A 19,509-nucleotide genomic window follows, 5' to 3' on the forward strand; every position below is an offset into this window, starting at 1 on the left:
CTTTCTCTGTGCTTTTGCATCTGTGACCCTGAGAGTAATAAATTACTGTTTTGAACTCACTATTGGATCTTCTGCTTTCTCTTGGGTTCTGGCTCGTGCTGGGACATACTTAAATCTGTACTTCTACTACAATGTTATTACAGTCTTACTTTTTTGAATAATTTACATTTTTTAAAGAAAAGAAATACAAGTTAAGGCTAAATAGTATGATGATACTACAGGACAAATACCTCTATAATAATTACCCTTGTAGGAATTAATGACAGACAAGAAGTGTAAATTCAAACATGCATATTTATTAGAAAAAGTCTCTCATTTCTCTTTCCGGTGCTTTTCAATGGCTTTTTTAATCTTTTAATTGGTTAACCTCTTCAGACGTTTTCATTCACAGCAGCCATTAGAAACAATCGCCTTGCGTGACCTCTTTGGGCCAGCGACTATTGGACTTCCGCCTGCGGTGCAGAGTCTTCCAACTCCCCTGGGTCATCCTGTCAGAGAAGATACAGGGAAACATCACATCATGACTTTACGTAAACATACACGCAACTTTCTAAAGCCAAATGGCGTGTTATCTGTACGCATTTTGAGATGTCGTGTGATTCCGCCTGTATGTGTACGGCGTGTGATTCCGCCTGTATGTCTACGCCGTGTGATTCCGCCTGTATGTGTTCGCCGTGTGATTCCGCCTGTATGTGTTCGCCGTGTGATTCCGCCTGTATGTGTACGCTGTGTGATTCCGCCTGTATGTGTTCGCCGTGTGATTCCGCCTGTATGTGTACGCTGTGTGATTCCGCCTGTATGTGTACGCTGTGTGATTCCGCCTGTATGTGTTCGCCGTGTGATTCCGCCTGTATGTGTTCGCCGTGTGATTCCGCCTGTATGTGTTCGCCGTGTGATTCCGCCTGTATGTGTACGGCATGTGATTCCGCCTGTATGTCTACGCCGTGTGATTCCGCCTGTATGTGTACGCTGTGTGATTCCGCCTGTATGTGTTCGCCGTGTGATTCCGCCTGTATGTGTACGGCATGTGATTCCGCCTGTATGTCTACGGCGTGTGATTCCGCCTGTATGTGTATGGCGTGTGATTCCGCCTGTATGTGTACGCCGTGTGATTCCGCCTGTACGTGTATGGCGTGTGATTCCGCCTGTATGTGTATGGCGTGTGATTCCGCCTGTATGTGTACGCCGTGTGATTCCGCCTGTATGTCTACGGCATGTGATTCCGCCTGTATGTGTACGCCGTGTGATTCCGCCTGTATGTGTACGCCGTGTGATTCCGCCTGTATGTGTATGGCGTGTGATTCCGCCTGTATGTGTACGCCGTGTGATTCCGCCTGTATGTGTAAGCCGTGTGATTCCGCCTGTATGTGTATGGCGTGTGATTCCGCCTGTATGTGTACGCCGTGTGATTCCGCCTGTATGTGTATGCCGTGTGATTCCGCCTGTATGTGTATGGCGTGTGATTCCGCCTGTATGTGTACGCCGTGTGATTCCACCTGTATGTGTATGGCGTGTGATTCCGCCTGTATGTGTATGGCGTGTGATTCCGCCTGTATGTGTACGGCATGTGATTCCGCCTGTATGTCTACGGCGTGTGATTCCGCCTGTATGTGTACGGCGTGTGATTCCGCCTGTATGTGTTCGCCGTGTGATTCCACCTGTATGTGTACGGCGTGTGATTCCGCCTGTATGTCTACGGCGTGTGATTCCGCCTGTATGTGTACGGCATGTGATTCCGCCTGTATGTCTACGTCGTGTGATTCCAGCTGTATGTGTACACTGTGTGATTCCGCCTGTATGTGTATGGCGTGTGATTCCGCCTGTATGTGTTCGCCGTGTGATTACGCCTGTATGTGTACGGCGTGTGATTCCGCCTGTATGTGTACGCCGTGTGATTCCGCCTGTATGTGTACGGCGTGTGATTCCGCCTGTATGTGTTCGCCGTGTGATTCCGCCTGTATATGTACGGCGTGTGATTCCGCCTGTATGTCTACGTCGTGTGATTCCAGCTGTATGTGTACTCTGTGTGATTCCGCCTGTATGTGTATGGCGTGTGATTCCGCCTGTATGTGTTCGCCGTGTGATTACGCCTGTATGTGTACGGCGTGTGATTCCGCCTGTATGTGTACGGCGTGTGATTCCGCCTGTATGTGTACAGCGTGTGATTCCGCCTGTATGTGTTCGCCTTGTGATTCCGCCTGTATATGTACGGCGTGTGATTCCGCCTGTATGTGTTCGCCGTGTGATTCCGCCTGTACGTGTTCGCCGTGTGATTCCGCCTGTATGTGTACGCCGTGTGATTCCTCCTGTATGTGTTCGCCGTGTGATTCCGCCTGTATGTGTACGCCGTGTGATTCCGCCTGTATGTGTTCGCCGTGTGATTCCGCCTGTATGTGTTCGCCGTGTGATTCCGCCTGTATGTGATCGGCGTGTGATTCCGCCTGTATGTGTACGCCGTGTGATTCCACCTGTAGGTGTACGCCGTGTGATTCCGCCTGTGTGTGTACGGCGTGTGATTCCGCCTGTATGTGTACGCCGTGTGATTCCACCTGTATGTCTACGCCGTGTGATTACGCCTGTATGTGTACGCGTGTGATTCCGCCTGTGTGTGTACGGCGTGTGATTCCACCTGTATGTGTACGGCGTGTGATTCCTCCTTTATGTGTACGCCGTGTGATTACGCCTGTATGTGTACGCATGTGATTCCGCCTGTATGTGTACGCGTGTGATTCCACCTGTATGTGTACGGCGTGTGATTCCTCCTTTATGTGTACGCCGTGTGATTACGCCTGTATGTGTACGCCGTGTGATTCCTCCTGTATGTGTACGCCGTGAGATTCCGCCTGTATGTGTACGCCGTGTGATTCCGCCTGTATGTGTACGCCGTGTGATTCCGCCTGTATGTCTACGCCGTGTGATTCCGCCTGTATGTGTACGCCGTGTGATTCAGCCTGTATGTGTTCGCCGTGTGATTCCGCCTGTATGTGTACGCCGTGTGATTCCGCCTATATGTCTACGCCATGTGATTCCGCCTGTATGTGTACGCCGTGTTATTCCGCCTGTATGTGTTCGGCGTGTGATTCAGCCTGTATGTGTACGCCGTGTGATTCCGCCTGTATGTGTACGCCGTGTGATTCCGCCTGTATGTGTACGCCGTGTGATTCCGCCTGTATGTCTACGCCGTGTGATTCCGCCTGTATGTGTACGCCGTGTGATTCCGCCTGTATGTGTACGCCGTGTGATTCCGCCTGTATGTGTACGCCGTGTGATTCCACCTGTATGTCTACGCCGTGTGATTACGCCTGTATGTGTACGCCGTGTGATTCAGCCTGTATGTGTACGCCGTGTGATTCCGCCTATATGTCTACGCCATGTGATTCCGCCTGTATGTGTACGCCGTGTTATTCCGCCTGTATGTGTTCGGCGTGTGATTCAGCCTGTATGTGTACGCCGTGTGATTCCGCCTGTATGTGTACGCCGTGTGATTCCGCCTGTATGTGTACGCCGTGTGATTCCGCCTGTATGTGTACGCCGTGTGATTCCGCCTGTATGTGTACGCCGTGTGATTCCGCCTGTATGTGTACGCCGTGTGATTCCGCCTGTATGTGTAAGCCGTGTGATTCCGCCTGTATGTCTACGCCGTGTGATTCCGCCTGTATGTGTACGCCGTGTGATTCCGCCTGTATGTGTTCGCTGTGTGATTCCGCCTGTATGTGTACGCCGTGTGATTCCGCCTGTATGTGTTCGCCGTGTGATTCCGCCTGTATGTGTACGCCGTGTGATTCCGCCTGTATGTGTTCGCCGTGTGATTCCGCCTGTATGTGTACGCCGTGTGATTCCACCTGTATGTGTAAGCCGAGTGATTCCGCCTGTATGTGTACGGCGTGTGATTCCGCCTGTATGTGTTCGCCATGTGATTCCACCTGTATGTGTAAGCCGAGTGATTCCACCTGTATGTCTACGGCGTGTGATTCCGCCTGTATGTGTACGCCGTGTGATTCCGCCTGTATGTGTACGCCGTGTGATTCCGCGGGTATGTCTACGCCGTGTGATTCCGTGTGTGTGTGTGTGTGTGTGTGATGGGTAGGTTTAGGGGTAGGGGCAGTGTAGGGGGATAGAATGAAACGGCGTTGATAAACATTGTTGGGGAAAGTTACTTTGAAAAGTAATGCATTAAAATATTGTGTTACTCCCTTAAAAAGTAACTAACTGAGTTACTTAGTTACTTTTTTAAGAAAAGTAATGCGTTACGTTACTTTTGCGTTACTTTTTCTCACCTGGGCTGGGCTCTTTTTTGTTTTTAACAAAAAAGTTATATTTTTTTAAAGACCTCTTCATACCAAAATTGAAATAATAAGCCCCAGGCTGAGGTAAAAATGCAAATTGATGCATGACCAGTAGAGGGCGCAGCTCTGCTGCCATTCTGGATAATGGTAGAATAGGATGCAGGAGAAAAAAGTTTTACCAATAAAAACAAAAAATCTAGTAATTTTCATCATCAAAGGTCGATTAAATGCATAAAAATAGTTTTATTTAACATTTAATTATTGGAGGTTTGCATTGTATTCTGATTTTGCATTTGACTGATTTTATTCATGTTGAGGAGTACAGAATCTTTATTGTGCAAGTGAGATAAATAAATGCTCACATTTAGTCTAGAACTACAATAACCATCATGTTTACACATAACGCCTCTGCACTTATTTTTCTGAACATGGGGGCAGGAGAGCGGTCAGTCAAATTAATGTGAAAAGTAACTTGCGTTACTTTTTTGAAAAAGTAATGCGTTACTTTACTAGTTACTTGGAAAAAGTAATATTATTACGTAACTCAAGTTCCTTGTAATGCGTTACCCCCAACACAGTTGATAAACACGCTAAAAAGCGATTATGCGTCTTGATAGCACGCCAAAATGGCATAGCGAACTGGCGTGTCATACATACGCTATTTCATGAGATCAGTCTGCACAGAGAGAGGAATTGTTCATTATTGGGAAAATACATTCAACACTGTAGTGTCCATCTCAGTGTTACAGGATATCAGTTTACCTGGTCTGACTCCAGAGTGGTGCTTTCGGACGTCAGGTCCGAGGAAGAGACTGGTGCAGCACGCTTGCGCGGGTGAGATGCCTTCGTCACGGGGCGCTTTCTCTTCACAGATGTTGGTGTCTCTTCACCGTTCACTACCGCCTGGAGCCACATGCGGTGCTCTATGGCCTGTTCTACTGTAAGATTACTCGCATAAAACTTATCCGCAGTGCGGACATTGAGGCACATGAATATGTGCATCTTTCGGCAGTCGTCTGAGGAGTGGGTGACCTTTGCCTAGAAATACAGAGGTAGAGAGAAAACAGAGGAAATTGGTAAGATAACACATCCCACAATGCTGACAGACATATGGAGAAGACACGTACGTGGCGGGCGATGGAGCTTCGGAGGTCTGTGAATGATGGGCAGCCGGGCAGCCCCATGTCCTTCCATGCCTCTTGAAAATAATTGTTTAGATTCTTGCATGGGTTGGGCTTGGACGTGAAGAAGAAATACATGGCATTCTTCCCACCCGGCAGTTTGTCTTTTATTTTTAACAAACGTTGTGCCCACTTGTACTCATCGTGACTGAGCACGATCTGGGCTGGTCCAAAAGTTTTATTAGTCCTGTGACTGGATACCTGATCACACAAAAAAAAAACCGGGACGTGCATTAAGGGGTCATATTTCATACTTACAGTGGTTTAGTTAGGTAAAAACTACAATTCATCACACAGGGAGCACAATTTACCACACTGATGTGCAGTGCAGCTATTCATTTAGGCCTCATTGCCATAAACCCAGCTGTCCACAGACTGCTTGCAGCGGTCCTGTCAGATAAGTGGCAGATGGGACTTCATGGGGTTAAGTCCCAGCTGTAACATATTTAACAGGGTCCCTGTAGGCTGTCGGTGGACAGTAATTAACGACAATGTGTTTGGAGCTGCTCACAGAGTTATCGGTCTTATGGGATATAGTTCATTCAGCAGTTCTACTACTAGAAGGATGTGAAACACTCACTTTAATAACATGTAGGCCTACTGTTTCAGATGTTGCTCTCCGAGCACCCTCCACCTCCTGGATTGTCATATTTGTGTAGACACCACCGCTGTGTCCATAAAAGGAGGCCAGGAAAGCCGAGAAGTGGCCGTAAAACCTCCATAGGTTTTTCTGTGATGGGCCACTCTCCAGGGCGGCTTAATACAAAAGAACAAAACAAAACAAAGAGTATAATCTCAGCCATTTAAAATGTATTTTACGGTTAACACCATGAGAGTACATTCATTTGAAATGTTTAAAAAAAGGTACTCAGGATTTCAGGGATTCTGTTTCTGGAAAGCTCCCGGCACTTGAGAAGGGTGGCCTTGGGAATGACTCTCTCCTCCTTCATGGCCCTGTCCGTCACCTGGTGCATAGCCACGCCCCTCTGCATTGACTTTAAGACCTGCTGCATCTCCTGCCAAAGCCCGATCAATACTTGTTTGGTAAGGCGGCAGGATTTTGGAGGGGTTTCTATTATGTAATCCATAAACTGGGCTACGTTTTGTGCGTAGTGCCGGACAGTCGTTTCTTTCATGGGCGCCTGCCGGAGAGAGGAGATCCACCTGCACACAGACAAACACAAGCCAAATTAAAGCTGCAAGCAGCATCGGGGTTCAAGCAGTTTAAGGCCTTTAAGCACAAATGCATACAAATATATTGTGTTTTATTTAGCAAGCATGTAACCCCTCAGAAAACTTAGGAAACCAAAAGTAATTTATAAAAGATCATATAAGAGATTCAGTAAAGAATAATTTTGTCCAAATGTATTCCAGATGCATTTTGTCCAATTAATGTATGTTGGATTGATGTTTATAAGGAAGATCATCCTGATAATGCATTGTCAGCATTTGATGGATTATTTAACCCTTTGGTGGACAAACACGCACCTATGGAAAAATGTACAGTGAAGAATGTTGGGCAACATGGACTGAGAATGAGTTGAGAGAGATGAGGCAAAGGGTACAGCCAACAGAACGTCTCGGTTACGGATGTAACCCTCGTTCCCTGAGGAGGGAACGGAGACGTAACGTTAGTGACTAACGAATGGGGGTTTTGCTTAAAAGCCTATCATCTTCGAGATCTTAGAAAATGCCCAATGGCAGTGCCAATGCCATGGGCATGCGGAATTTGCATACGTAACTCCGCCCCACTGCGTGGGTATAAATAGGAAGTACGTGGCAATATCGCATTACGTTACCTGCTGAGGAGCCAAGACTGAACTCCCGTTCCAGCAAGCAACACAGCGGATGTGGCAAAGGGACGTTACGTCTCCGTTCCCTCATCAGGGAACAAGGGTTACATCCGTAACCAAGACGTTCCCTTTCGTTCAGTCACTACGACGTAACGTTAGTGACTAACGAATGGGGGTCCCAATTAGGGATGGGCGATATGGACTTAAAAATTTATCCCGATATTTTCTAGTATTTATTGCGATAACGATATCAATGACGACAAATGTAGTATCATTCCCCATATTTTTGGATACAAGTGAGAGCTGCATGCATTCTTGAGAGTCTCAGAAAAACAAACAATGATCTAAAGTAAAATGTACCTGTCATCAAATAGGCTCCTATAATACATAATATATTATATAAATATATATATATATATTTTTTATGTAAAATTCCACACCAGCCTTTTCAGAAATGGAAAAGTTGCAGATATAATTGTCTTCTGTAAAAGTGCAGGTAATGTTTAAATAGTGCAACTGTGCTGAAAAACATCACACAATACAAACAATAATAATTAAAATCAATGACAAGTTTTAAATGTAAACCGATTACGTATTTATTCATACACTCATGGGGCAAGCGAACGGCTTTTGAAGCAGGTCGGCTGAGCGCGCATGTAAGTTTGAACATATTCTTTAGTCCTGTTGCACGACTCAAATTAGTAGCTGGATTCTCCTACTAATATTATATTTCGTTCTGTATGGTTTTTAGCATTTTTATTACTGCCATAGCAAATTGCAAAATTGCATTTGAATAAGATTTGACTCTGTTATTACCGAGAGAGCTTTGCACTTAAGTTGCCTATATCCAGGCATAAATTGGTATTGATTTAAAGCCATTCACGGCCTATCATCTGCGCGTTGAAGTGTAATTATCTGAGCCAGCTGATCTCACTCAGCAACGAATAGGTTCTATTTAACGAGCGTTCCATAGCTGGTGCGGAAGCGTCAGCGGGAGCGTTCAGCCCGCGTTTCAGCCTCCGCAAGTGAAGACCGACGCGGGTAAAGACATCTGTATTCGACTCTTCCTCTGCGCGACTCCTCCGAGGCAACGACTCCGATAAGGCACCTAGTTATCTTCATTCTTCTCCTTTCATCTTCCTTTCCTCTCTCTAACCATGTGCGTCCACTCCATCCCCGTTATCTCGCAACCACGCCCCACTATTACACGTAGACGTAGACGGCACCGTAACACTGCTAATCTACGTCCGGTTCCCTCCTCCTCTAATGCCCCTCCGTCTCTTTCTTTTTCTGTGGGGCTATGGAATTGTCAGTCAGCTGTCAATAAAGCTGACTTCATTCCTGCCTTTGCCACTCAATCCGCTCTCAAAATCCTGGCCTTGACTGAGACCTGGATCCGTCCAGAAGACTCACCAACACCTGCTGCTCTCTCTAATAACTTCTCTTTCTCCCACACCCCTCGCCAGACTGGGAGGGGTGGGGGCACGGGTCTTCTCATTTCTAACAATTGGAAATATTCATCTCACACAGCTCTTTGCAATAACAACACATTTGAATATCATGCTATAACGCTTACAACTCCCACTAAAATACATATTGCAGTCATTTACCGCCCCCCAGGTCCACTGACCACCTTTGTCCATGAACTAGATGTTCTGCTGTCCTCATTTCCAGAGGATGGCTGCCCACTCATAGTACTCGGCGACTTCAACATTCACCTGGACAAATCCTATGCTTCAGATTTCCACACCCTCCTAGCTTCATTCGATCTCAAACGCCTCATCACTTCACATACCCACAAATCTGGTAACCATCTGGACCTCATTTACACACGCAGCTGCTCTACTGACAGCATTTTGGTCAAACCTCTACACATCTCAGATCACTTTTTCATCACATTTAATCTTCAACTTACTACTCACACACCACCAGTTCCTCCACCAGTTACTTTCAGGCGAAACCTGCGCTCACTCTCTCCTTCTCATCTCTCCTCTGCTCTGTCATCCTCCCTTCCCTCATCCACACAATTCTCTTCTATGGACGTTAACACTGCAACTGACACTTTATGCTCCACTTTAACTTCATGTCTAGACAATATCTGCCCCCTTTCTTTTAGGCCAGCACGAGCTACTCCCTCTAACCCTTGGTTATCGGATGTTATTCATGAACACCGGACGATACTCAGGGCAGCAGAGAGGAAATGGCATAAATCAAATCACCCATCTGATCTAGCTAAGTATCAATCTTTGCTCTCATCCTTCTCAGATGAAGTACATTCAGCTAAATCTTCTTATTTCCAAAACAAAATCAGCAGCACCTCAAACTCACGCACATTATTCAGAACATTCAACTCTCTGCTCTGTCCTCCTCCACCACCTCCCACTAGGGCTGCTCGATTATGGAAAAAATCATAATCACGATTATTTTGGTCAATATTGAAATCACGATTATGTAACACGATTATTTCACATGACTTTGGGAATGTGTTGTATTTATTAAAAATACACCTTTCAACAATTCAATTGAAATTGTAACATTTGTTGTACTTTTTGAACTATTAAAATAAATAATATAACATATATTCAAATCAAAGTATAAAAGTATTCACGTAAAAATGATAATCACAAATAAATAAGATCAACAATATGGTTCGGCTAGATATGCTTTTCAGGTACGTCTAACATTAGTTTTCAGGTACAGAAATGTCTCAAATGTAAAATAACATTGCATATTTGAGTGCATAAATTAAAGATGAATCCTATTAAACTTACAAAAGCTATTCAATCCGGATCGGATATGCGTCGTCTTTATCGACTGTATAAAGTTCACTTAAGGCATATACAGACTATGTCTGCTAGGATACTCATCAAGATGGACGTTGACATACGTTTTGTGTGAGTTTGTCCGTTCAAGAGCAAGACTTGAAAGAGAACTCAGTATTTGCGCGCTGAGAGACGTGTGCGCGCTCTCGGATGAGCGCACAGAGATACATTTCCTCACAGCGCGCGCGGCTTCTCATTCGCGTCTTCTGGCACTAAACCCGGGTGATGACGGTGAAAACGACTGGTCATATTCAAACATACGGCAGCACTCGCATGCATTGAACAAAGTTTACAAAGAGAGAATTATTTGAAAAATATGAGGGGAAAAAAGGACGTTTACACGGCACCCCTGCTCTCGTCAGTTTTTGTTTCTTTATTAGATTGTCATAGGTCACTCTGTTTAATTTTCAAGTGGTTAAACAAATTCGTGGTGTTCCCTTGCGTTGCAGCCACCACCATGTAGCAAATCTTGCACGTAGCATGTTTCTGCTCGTCGTCTGATTGCTCAAATCCAAACTGTTCCCAGACAACGGAGTTGGTTTTGCCTTTTTTGCTCACCAAACGCTGCTGTAACTGCCCTCCTTCTGCCATCTTTACTCGCGCCGAGTTTTTAAATTCCAGCGGATGATATGCACACGAGACTCCCGATCTGAGAAAGTTTGTGGCTTCGGGAGGGGCGGATGAGCGCGTGCGCGTTTCATTCAGAACGCAAGGCAAAATAATCGTTTTTTCTCGATTGTACTATTTTGGTGATCGTTGGGAGGCAAAATCGAAATCGAAATCCGATTAATTGCACAGCCCTACCTCCCACCACCTCCCTATCTCCAGACGACTTTGCACAATTCTTCACAAACAAAACTAATACTATCAGCAATCAGTTCTCACCCCCGCGCACTGTCGATTTTAGATCAGCCACTTCCACGACCGAACATACTCTCTCCTCATTTTCCACACTCACTGAGGCCGAAGTATCTAAACTTCTCCTCTCCAGCCATCCTACCACCTGTTCTCTCGATCCCATTCCCTCGCACCTCCTTCAAGCCATCTCTCCTACTCTCCTTCCTGCACTCACACACATCATCAACACATCGCTCTGCACTGGCACTTTCCCTACCACTTTCAAGCAGGCTCGGGTAACTCCACTGCTTAAGAAACCCACTTTAAACGCATCACTCATAGATAACTACAGACCTGTCTCTCTCCTGCCATTCATAGCAAAAACTCTTTAACGAGTTGTTTTCAACCAGGTTTCATCCTTCCTCTCACAGAATAATCAGCTGGCACTAACCAATCCGGTTTCAAAAGGGGCCACTCCACAGAGACTGCACTACTGTCGGTCACTGAAGCCCTGCGGATAGCTAAAGCTGAGTCCAAATCATCAGTCCTCGTCCTCCTTGATCTATCTGCTGCCTTTGACACGGTCAATCATCAGATTTCTCTGTCCACCCTCTCATCACTGGGCATCACAGGGACTCCGCTCCATTGGTTTGAATCTTATCTCACAGGTAGGTCCTTCAAGGTTGCCTGGAGAGGAGAGGAATCCCAAGCGCATCAACTGACCACGGGGGTTCCTCAGGGCTCAGTGCTTGGACCTCTCCTTTTCTCCATTTACACTACTTCATTAGGTCCCATCATACAGGCACATGGCTTCTCATATCACTGCTATGCTGATGACACTCAGCTCTACCTTTCATTCCAACCAGACGACCCCACAGTAGCTGCACGAATCTCCAGCTGTCTGTCTGACATCTCTGCATGGATGAGTAAAAATCACCTACAGCTCAACCTGGCAAAGACTCTTTCCCGCCAGTCCCACTATGCAACATGACTTCACCATCCAGCTAGGTACATCCCTGATCTCCCCTTCAAAATCAGTCAGAAATCTTGGAGTTACATTTGATGACCAGTTGTCCTTCAGAGAACACATTGCTAAGACAGCTCGCTCATGCAGGTTTGCGCTCTACAACATCAGGAAGATCAGACCGTTCCTAACAGAACACGCAACACAGCTTCTTGTCCAGGCCCTGGTTATTTCTAGACTTGACTACTGCAATGCGCTTCTGGCTGGACTCCCCTCTTGTGCGATCCAAACACTTCGAATGATCCAGAATGCAGCGGCACGTCTGGTCTTCAATGAGCCCAAAAGGACCCACGTCACACCACTCTTCATCTCTCTGCACTGGCTACCACTCGCTGCTCGCATCAAGTTTAAGGCGCTGACGCTTGCCTACAGATCCACCACGCGCTCAGCTCCTACATACTTTGACTCGATTCTACAAATCCACACCCCCACCAGAAGCCTTCGTTCAGCTAAGGAGCGAAGGCTTGTGGTACCATCACAGAGAGGCAAAAAATCCCTTTCCAGAACATTTTCATTCAACGTTCCCAGCTGGTGGAACGATCTGCCCACCGCCATCCGAAATGCTGATTTGTTGACAACATTCAAAAGTCAACTAAAAACTCATCTCTTCCATGAGCACTTAACCTCTTAATATAAAAAAGAGCACCCGAGACCCCGGAGTAGCAGAAATATCTAGTTCATAGAACCTGACAAAAGTATGCGGCGAGGACCACCCCGCCGCATCACACACCTCCTGCAGGGAGGCCCCTGCCAAGAGAGCTTGAGAAGCAGCCATACTCCTAGTGGAGTGGGACCGAACAGCCAAAGGAGAGGGCTGTCCGGCCGCCACATAAGCCAGTGAGATAGCCTCGACTACCCACTTGCTCATCCTCTGCTTTGACACCGGACCCCCACGGGATGGAGGTCCGTAGCAAACAAATAACTGATCAGTTTTCCTCCACAGGAAGGCTCTGTGGACATAGGCGTCTAAAGCGCGAACGGGACAAAGCAGATTTAACTTTTCCTGGTCTGACGTCGTAAAGGGGGGAGGACAGAAGGCCTGGAGCACAATAGGTCTCACAGGATTAGTGAGGACCTTAGGAATATACCCGGGCCTCGGAGAGAGAAAGGCCTTAGCCATACCCGGGGCAAACTCCAAGCACGAGGGTGCAACAGAGAGGGCTTGCAAGTCCCCAATTCTTTTAAGAGAAGAAATAGCAAGAAGAAAAATAGTTTTGAAAGTGAGAAACTTCTCAGAAACTTCCTCAAGCGGCTCGAAGGGAGCCTCGGAAAGGCCTTGAAGGACGATAGATAAGTCCCAGGCCGGCACCCTGGTGCGTGTCACAGGTCTCAGTCTCAAGGTTCCACGGAGGAAACGGGTTACTAGCGGGTGTCGCCCTAATGAAACTCCACTCAAAGGAGTGTGGTAAGCTGCTATGGCCGCCACGTACACCTTTAGTGTGGAGGGGGCTAACCCAGCAGAGAATCTCTCCTGCAGGAACTCCAGCACCACGCTCGCAGGGCAGTTAACTGGATCCCGCAGGCGATCTCGACACCATAGGGTGAAGAGTCTCCACTTTAGGTAGTAAAGTTACCTCGTAGAAGGAGCTCTGGAGTGTAGAATGGTCTCAACAACCTCAGTCGAGAGACCGGAACTTATGAGCTGGGCCCCCTCAGAGGCCAAGCCCACAGTTTCCACAACTCCGGGCGGGGGTGAACAAAAACTCCGCCCGCCTGAGAGAGAAGGTCCCTCCTGAATGGAATCTCCAGGGGAGAGCCGTCGAGGAGAGACACCAGATCCGAGAACCATACCCGGCCCGGCCAGAACGGGGCTACTAGAAGGAGACGGGCCCCGTCCCGGCGCACTCTCTCTAGAACTCCCGGAAGCAGAGCGATCGGGGGGAAAGCGTACAGGGGCAGCCTCGGCCACTCCTGTACCATCGCATCCAGTCCGAGAGGAGCTGGAGGCGACAGGGAGAACCACAGATGACAATGAGAGTTCTCGTGAGTGGCGAACAGGTCCACTTGGGCCCTGCCAAACTTCTCCCAAAGGAGCTCCACCACATCGGTGTGGAGTCTCCACTCCCCGGGCCTTGGCCCCTGCCTCGACAGGATGTCTGCTTCCACGTTCAACCGCCCAGGAATGTACATAGCCCTGACTGACAGCAATTTTCCCTGAGCCCAGAGGAGGATAAGGCGCGCCAGCTTGTATAAGCGACGGGACCTCAAACCCCCCTGATGGTTGATGTAGGAGACCACCGATGTGCTGTCTGTGCGCACAAGCACATGATGGCCCCTGAGATGCGGCAGGAAGTGCTTCAGAGCCTGAAACACCACCAACATTTCTAGGCAATTTATATGCCACAAACGCTGGTGCTCCTGCCACAGACCCTGGGCCGAGCGACCACTCATGGTCGCCCCCCAGCCCGTCAGGGAGGCATCCGTGGTCAGAGAAGTACGCTGACACGGTGCCCCCAGCGACGGGCCCTGGGTCAGGAACTTGGGGTCCTTCCACATAACCAAGGTGCGGAGACACCGCTGCGTTGCCTTGATTACGCGAAAGGGGTTCCCCCTCGGGGAGAAACCCCTGGTCTTGAGCCACCACTGTAGCGGCCTCATGAACAGCAGGCCCGAAGGAATAACGTTAGACGCGGCTGCCATCAGACCCAACAGTCTCTGAAACTGCTTCACAGTGAGCGGCTGGTCTAGCTTCACCCCTTTTACGGCTGAGAGGATCGACCCCACGCGAGGCTCCGACAGACGAGCCTGCATAGCGACCGAATCCCAACTCACGCCGAGATAAGTGATCTTCTGCACAGGAGAAAGAACACTCTTCTTGGAGTTGAGCCTCAGCCCCAGCCTCCTCATATGTGCGAGAACAACATCTCGATGCTGAACCGCAAGACGCGCTGACTGAGCTAGTATCAGCCAGTCGTCGATGTAATTGAGAATGCGGATCCCCTGCAAACGCAAGGGGACCAGAGCAGCGTCCACACACTTCGTGAACGTGCGGGGTGAAAGGGCTAAACCGAAAGGAAGCACTCGATATTGGTACGCTTCTCCCCTGAAAGCGAACCTCAGGAACTTCCTGTGCTGCGGAAGGATGGAGATATGGAAATATGCATCTTTGAGATCTATCGTGACAAACCAGTCCTCGGACCTGATCTGAGACACGATCTGTTTGAGTGTCAGCATCCTGAACTTGAGCTTTGCCACGGCTCGGTTCAGGACGCGAAGATCCAAGATGGGGCGCAGCCCACCATCCTTCTTTGGCACTATGAAGTACCCGCTGTAAAAGCCTGACTCCCTGTCCGGGGGGGGGGCCCTCTCTATAGCCCCCTTTTGCAGCAGAGTCTGTACTTCTTGAGTCATCATCAGAGCCTGCACCGGGTCCACCACAGTGGAGAGGACCCCGTTGAACCTGGGGGGACAGCATCTGAACTGAATCGCGTACCCCAACTTTACGCATCGCAGGACCCAACGAGATATGTGAGGCAGATTTTCCCACTCTGACACAAAATCTACTAAGGGAACCAGCCTCTCGAGGCTGGTCTCTGATGTACTCTGCACCGCGAGTGCAGCGCCCTGAAGCGGTGAACCGGCAGGGAACGACTGACTCGACGGCATAATTCTCCTCCGAAGAGGGTGCGGGCCATCCTCGGATGACCCGCGGGGCCCCTCCGCGCCCAGGCACTCGGGCGGGGTTGGCGGACTGACCCCGTGAGGGTACCGCGGACACACGGGTACCGTGTACAGCGGTAAGCACCGTGCGCCCGCGGAGGGGATCACCCTCACTGTCCTGGGCCCAGAGGCGTCAGGACTTCTTTGACGCAGCCTTCCTCGCCACAATGACTGTCCTCAGATCAGCCCTGGGGTTAGAAGGCTGCGCCTGTGAGCGCCGCGCACCCGACGACCCTTTCTGCGGGGGTGTACGAGTGGCGACACTCACTCTCTGCTGCGCCCTGTGTGAGGAGCTCGTACTCGGCATCTGCTGCTCCCGCCCAGCAGCAGACGAGACCTGGGGCTTACGGGGAAGGAACTGCTTGAGCGCCGCTGCCTGTTTTTTCGCCTCCAGGAACCTGTCAGTAACCGTGGTGACAGCGTCACCGAACAGGCCCTCCGGAGACAGCGGCTCATCAAGCAAAAAGCTCTTGTCCCTTTCCTTGATGTCCGTAAGATTCAGCCATAAATGCCTCTCCGTGGCCACCAGGGCTGTCATAGAACGGCCGACGCATCGGGCCGTCTCCTTGGTGGCACGGAGAGCGAGATCGGCAGTCGATCGAAGTTCATTAATAGTATCGACTCCGATCTCGTGGCTATCCCCCAGGTCCCTTAGCAGATCAGCCTGATATGCCTGCACAATAGACATCGTGTGCAGACACGCGGCGGCTTGACCTGCTGCCGAGTATGCTTTGCCCACAAAAGATGATGTCACTTTAAGAGGTTTTGTGGGCAAAGTCGGAGCCTTTACGGTCGACGCAGACTCGGGTGACAGATGGCAGACTCCTTCGAGGAGGCTGAACAGAGCGCGCGGGGAGAAAGCGCTCGTCGAGTCTGCTTTTTACGGCAGCTCGCTCATGATGTTCATGTGGCCAGTCAATGTGTAAACTGGCCACCGCTCTGCTCAGCACCTCCATGAGCTCATCACTTGCAGGGGACTGAAGTGACGAGTCTCCACCCCCTGCATCGATGCTACAGACATCAACCTCCTCGGAGGAAGATAGCTGCAGCATCGCGGCCGCTCCCCGGGCGGGAGAAGCCGCAGAGCGGGCTCCCGATCCCAGAGAGGCAGCGCTGGATCTGGCGGGTGAAGGAAGAGATAGGGCGGGGCCCGTCTCCATCCCCTCCGTCAGATCCTTTTGCGAACCCCACGACATGAGTCGCCGCTGAGCCTCAGCAGCAGCGGGACCCGTGCCGTGGGGAGCGCTAGCCGGGACGCCCTCCTCAAAGAGCGCCCGGCGGGATCGCAGCACGCGAAGAGGCAGCGCCTCACAATGCTCGCAGCCGGCACCCTCGAGTGCCGACTGCGCGTGCTGCTCACCCAAACAAACAACACACATCAAGTGTGTATCCCCGCTCGTGATGTAGCGAGAGCAGGGAGGAACACACTGTCTGTAACGCTGTTCGCTCGTCATTTTCTCTCCACCAGTCGGGGCGTTATGGCAGAGTGGCCCGACGGAAGCCTCTCCTCAGTGTAAGACACATGAAAGCCCGCATGGAGTTTACTAAAAAACACCTGAAGGCTGCGCATGCGTTTGGCAGACCAGGCTTCTGGATGCACGCGGTGTTGTTGACAGTCACAGTGGATGACAGGCTTAGAGGATTGGAGTGGAGTGGAGCGAGAAAAATGAGCGATAGTGAAGAAAAAATTCAGTGCTCACGACCAGCTCAGAGAACACAGATATCGTTGACAAGACAGGTCACTCAACTTCTTTGGTTTGGAGTTATTTTGGCTATTTGCAATCCGACATAAAACAGAGTGACAGTCACTGCTTATAGGTTCACCACATGGTAATATAATTATTCAATTATCTTGCTTTTTCGAAGTTCTTCCATATAGCATTGAGCCCAACACAGCGCTAAATCTACATTAGCCTAATATCAGTTCACGCATAGGCTAACTATAATCACTAAACATCGGACTTATGGAAAAATACATCGGTATCATAATTTTTTTGTCTTTGGAGATTTATTAATAACTCAGCATCGCCTGAAATAAAATCATTTAATCCGATAAAGGGTAACTAAACCCTAAACCAACTTTTTTTAGTTAATGATCTGTAATACTGGGGCTTTATTAGTGCTGTTCATTGATTCGAGTAAATGTTTTTACATTTGGGTATAAAGTGTTTTAATTCTATAAAATATGGTGTAAAACCGCCAAAGTGCTGCCCTCTTAAGGTTGAACGATGGCTACTGCAGTTGAATTTTCCTATTGGACGTACATCATGACGTAGGATGGTACCTCCAACGGCTCACTATCCGCGCCCCTAGCACGAGCTCACCACGCCCTCACCACGCCCTCATGTGTTCCCCAATCACATGATGAGAACGGCTTCACTCCAGTACCTCATGTTACATGAAGTAGAAACATTATGAATGAAACTCACTTGACACTTGCTTTAACATTGTAATGAAGAAAATACGGTTAAATAATGCAGTTGTCAGTACACGTCAGGCTTTTCTTGCGATATTATTGCCGCCCGTCATGTGTACAGATAATTTTCAGGGTTTTTCCTGCATAGAGAATTATGAGGCAGCCGCCGAAAATTTCGTGCCGCCTCCGTCTGTCGACAAAACTCAAGACAGGCAGTCTCTTGCTCAGATTAGGCATGTCGTGATAGTTAAATAATCATCAGAAATATATATTGTCACATTATCCTTCAGCAATCATTATTAGAATATTATGATTTGCTAGTACAAAGTCATCTAAAGCCATTCCATAGCTGAATGTCTTTCCTCCGCTGTAGCTGTCAATCATTCTCCGTTCAGCATTCAAACTGCGCGTCGCGTCGCGGTTACAGTCAGCAGCAGCAGCACAGTAAAGCTCAATCCAAGAGGATATATTCCCGTTATAATACTTGATATGTAGATCAAATAATTTATCTTCCTAGAGTTTATCTAATTTAGCGGTTTCTGAACGTTGTTGTGCTCGCTACCCGGGTGACAACACAAGGACTATTAATCAGCATCACACGCACAATAACCAGAATTTAAAACTGTGAAGAAACAAATAATCAGTGAACCTTTGGACAGATATACATAGTAGACTAGGATTTGTGCTATCATATATTTGTTGTCCCTTTAGTAGAGCTGCACATTACGTTTACAATAAACTATAAATCTAGTAATTTTATATTATTTGTGTAGGCCCATATAATTATTTACATTCATATATAAATATAAATTAAAATTTAATATAAATTGTTTTTCATGTATTTAATAAGAACACAAAGTAATGTGTACCTTTTCATTAACATGTCTAGATTTTATCAAATTAGTCCAAAGATTTTTTTTCAAGAATTACTTTTTGTAATTGCAATTGTTTTAACTGTCCACTAACCTAATTTAATATATATTTTTGTCATAGCTTATGATTATATATTTGTATTCATTTATTGTTTTTTCTATAATGAGTGTGTACTTAGTGGATTCTGGATTGTGTTTAACAAATAAAAGAGTGACCATTAGTTCCAAAAACACAGATGTATAGATATTCTATAATCTATAGTGATGTAGAAATATATGAATCATACATTTATAACCCTTTTATTTTGCCAGTTTGTTGTGCTTGTTTCAGTTATTTACTGAATTGGATATATATTTAAATATTTAAAGGTGTTAGCTGTAATCTTACACTGCAAAGTGATAATTTAAAAGGGATAAAATTCATAATTATTTAATGATCGAAGCACACAAAAAATTTATAACAAAGCCCTAAAACTGAATATTTATTGGCAAAATCGCGAGCCGCGGGTCGGCTGAGCCAAGCAGGATTTGACCACCTCCGCCTCATTTTGAGCCAGGAAAAACCCTGATTTTCATACATGAGCAGTGTTGCCACAGTTACTTTGAAAAAGTAACTTA

At 47.7% G+C, this 19,509-nt stretch overlaps 1 protein-coding gene across 1 annotated transcript in view; it reads right to left on the minus strand.

Moving 5' to 3' along the window:
- Positions 1–277: 277 nt before the first annotated feature.
- LOC307130713 (uncharacterized protein) overlaps positions 278–19,509 on the minus strand; it is a 34,746-nt gene continuing 15,514 nt past the window's right edge. Inside the window, exons 4-8 of the mRNA XM_079823837.1 lie at positions 6,336–6,631; positions 6,048–6,223; positions 5,414–5,668; positions 5,049–5,324; positions 278–488 (exon numbers count right to left, since the gene is read on the minus strand). Coding sequence (XP_079679963.1) covers positions 438–488; positions 5,049–5,324; positions 5,414–5,668; positions 6,048–6,223; positions 6,336–6,631 — 1,054 coding nt within the window. The 3' untranslated portion in view covers positions 278–437. The remainder of the gene's footprint in view (positions 489–5,048; positions 5,325–5,413; positions 5,669–6,047; positions 6,224–6,335; positions 6,632–19,509) is intronic.

Source organism: Gobio gobio, assembly GCF_949357685.1.
Source record: "Gobio gobio genome assembly, chromosome: 8".
NCBI lineage: Eukaryota > Metazoa > Chordata > Actinopteri > Cypriniformes > Gobionidae > Gobio > Gobio gobio.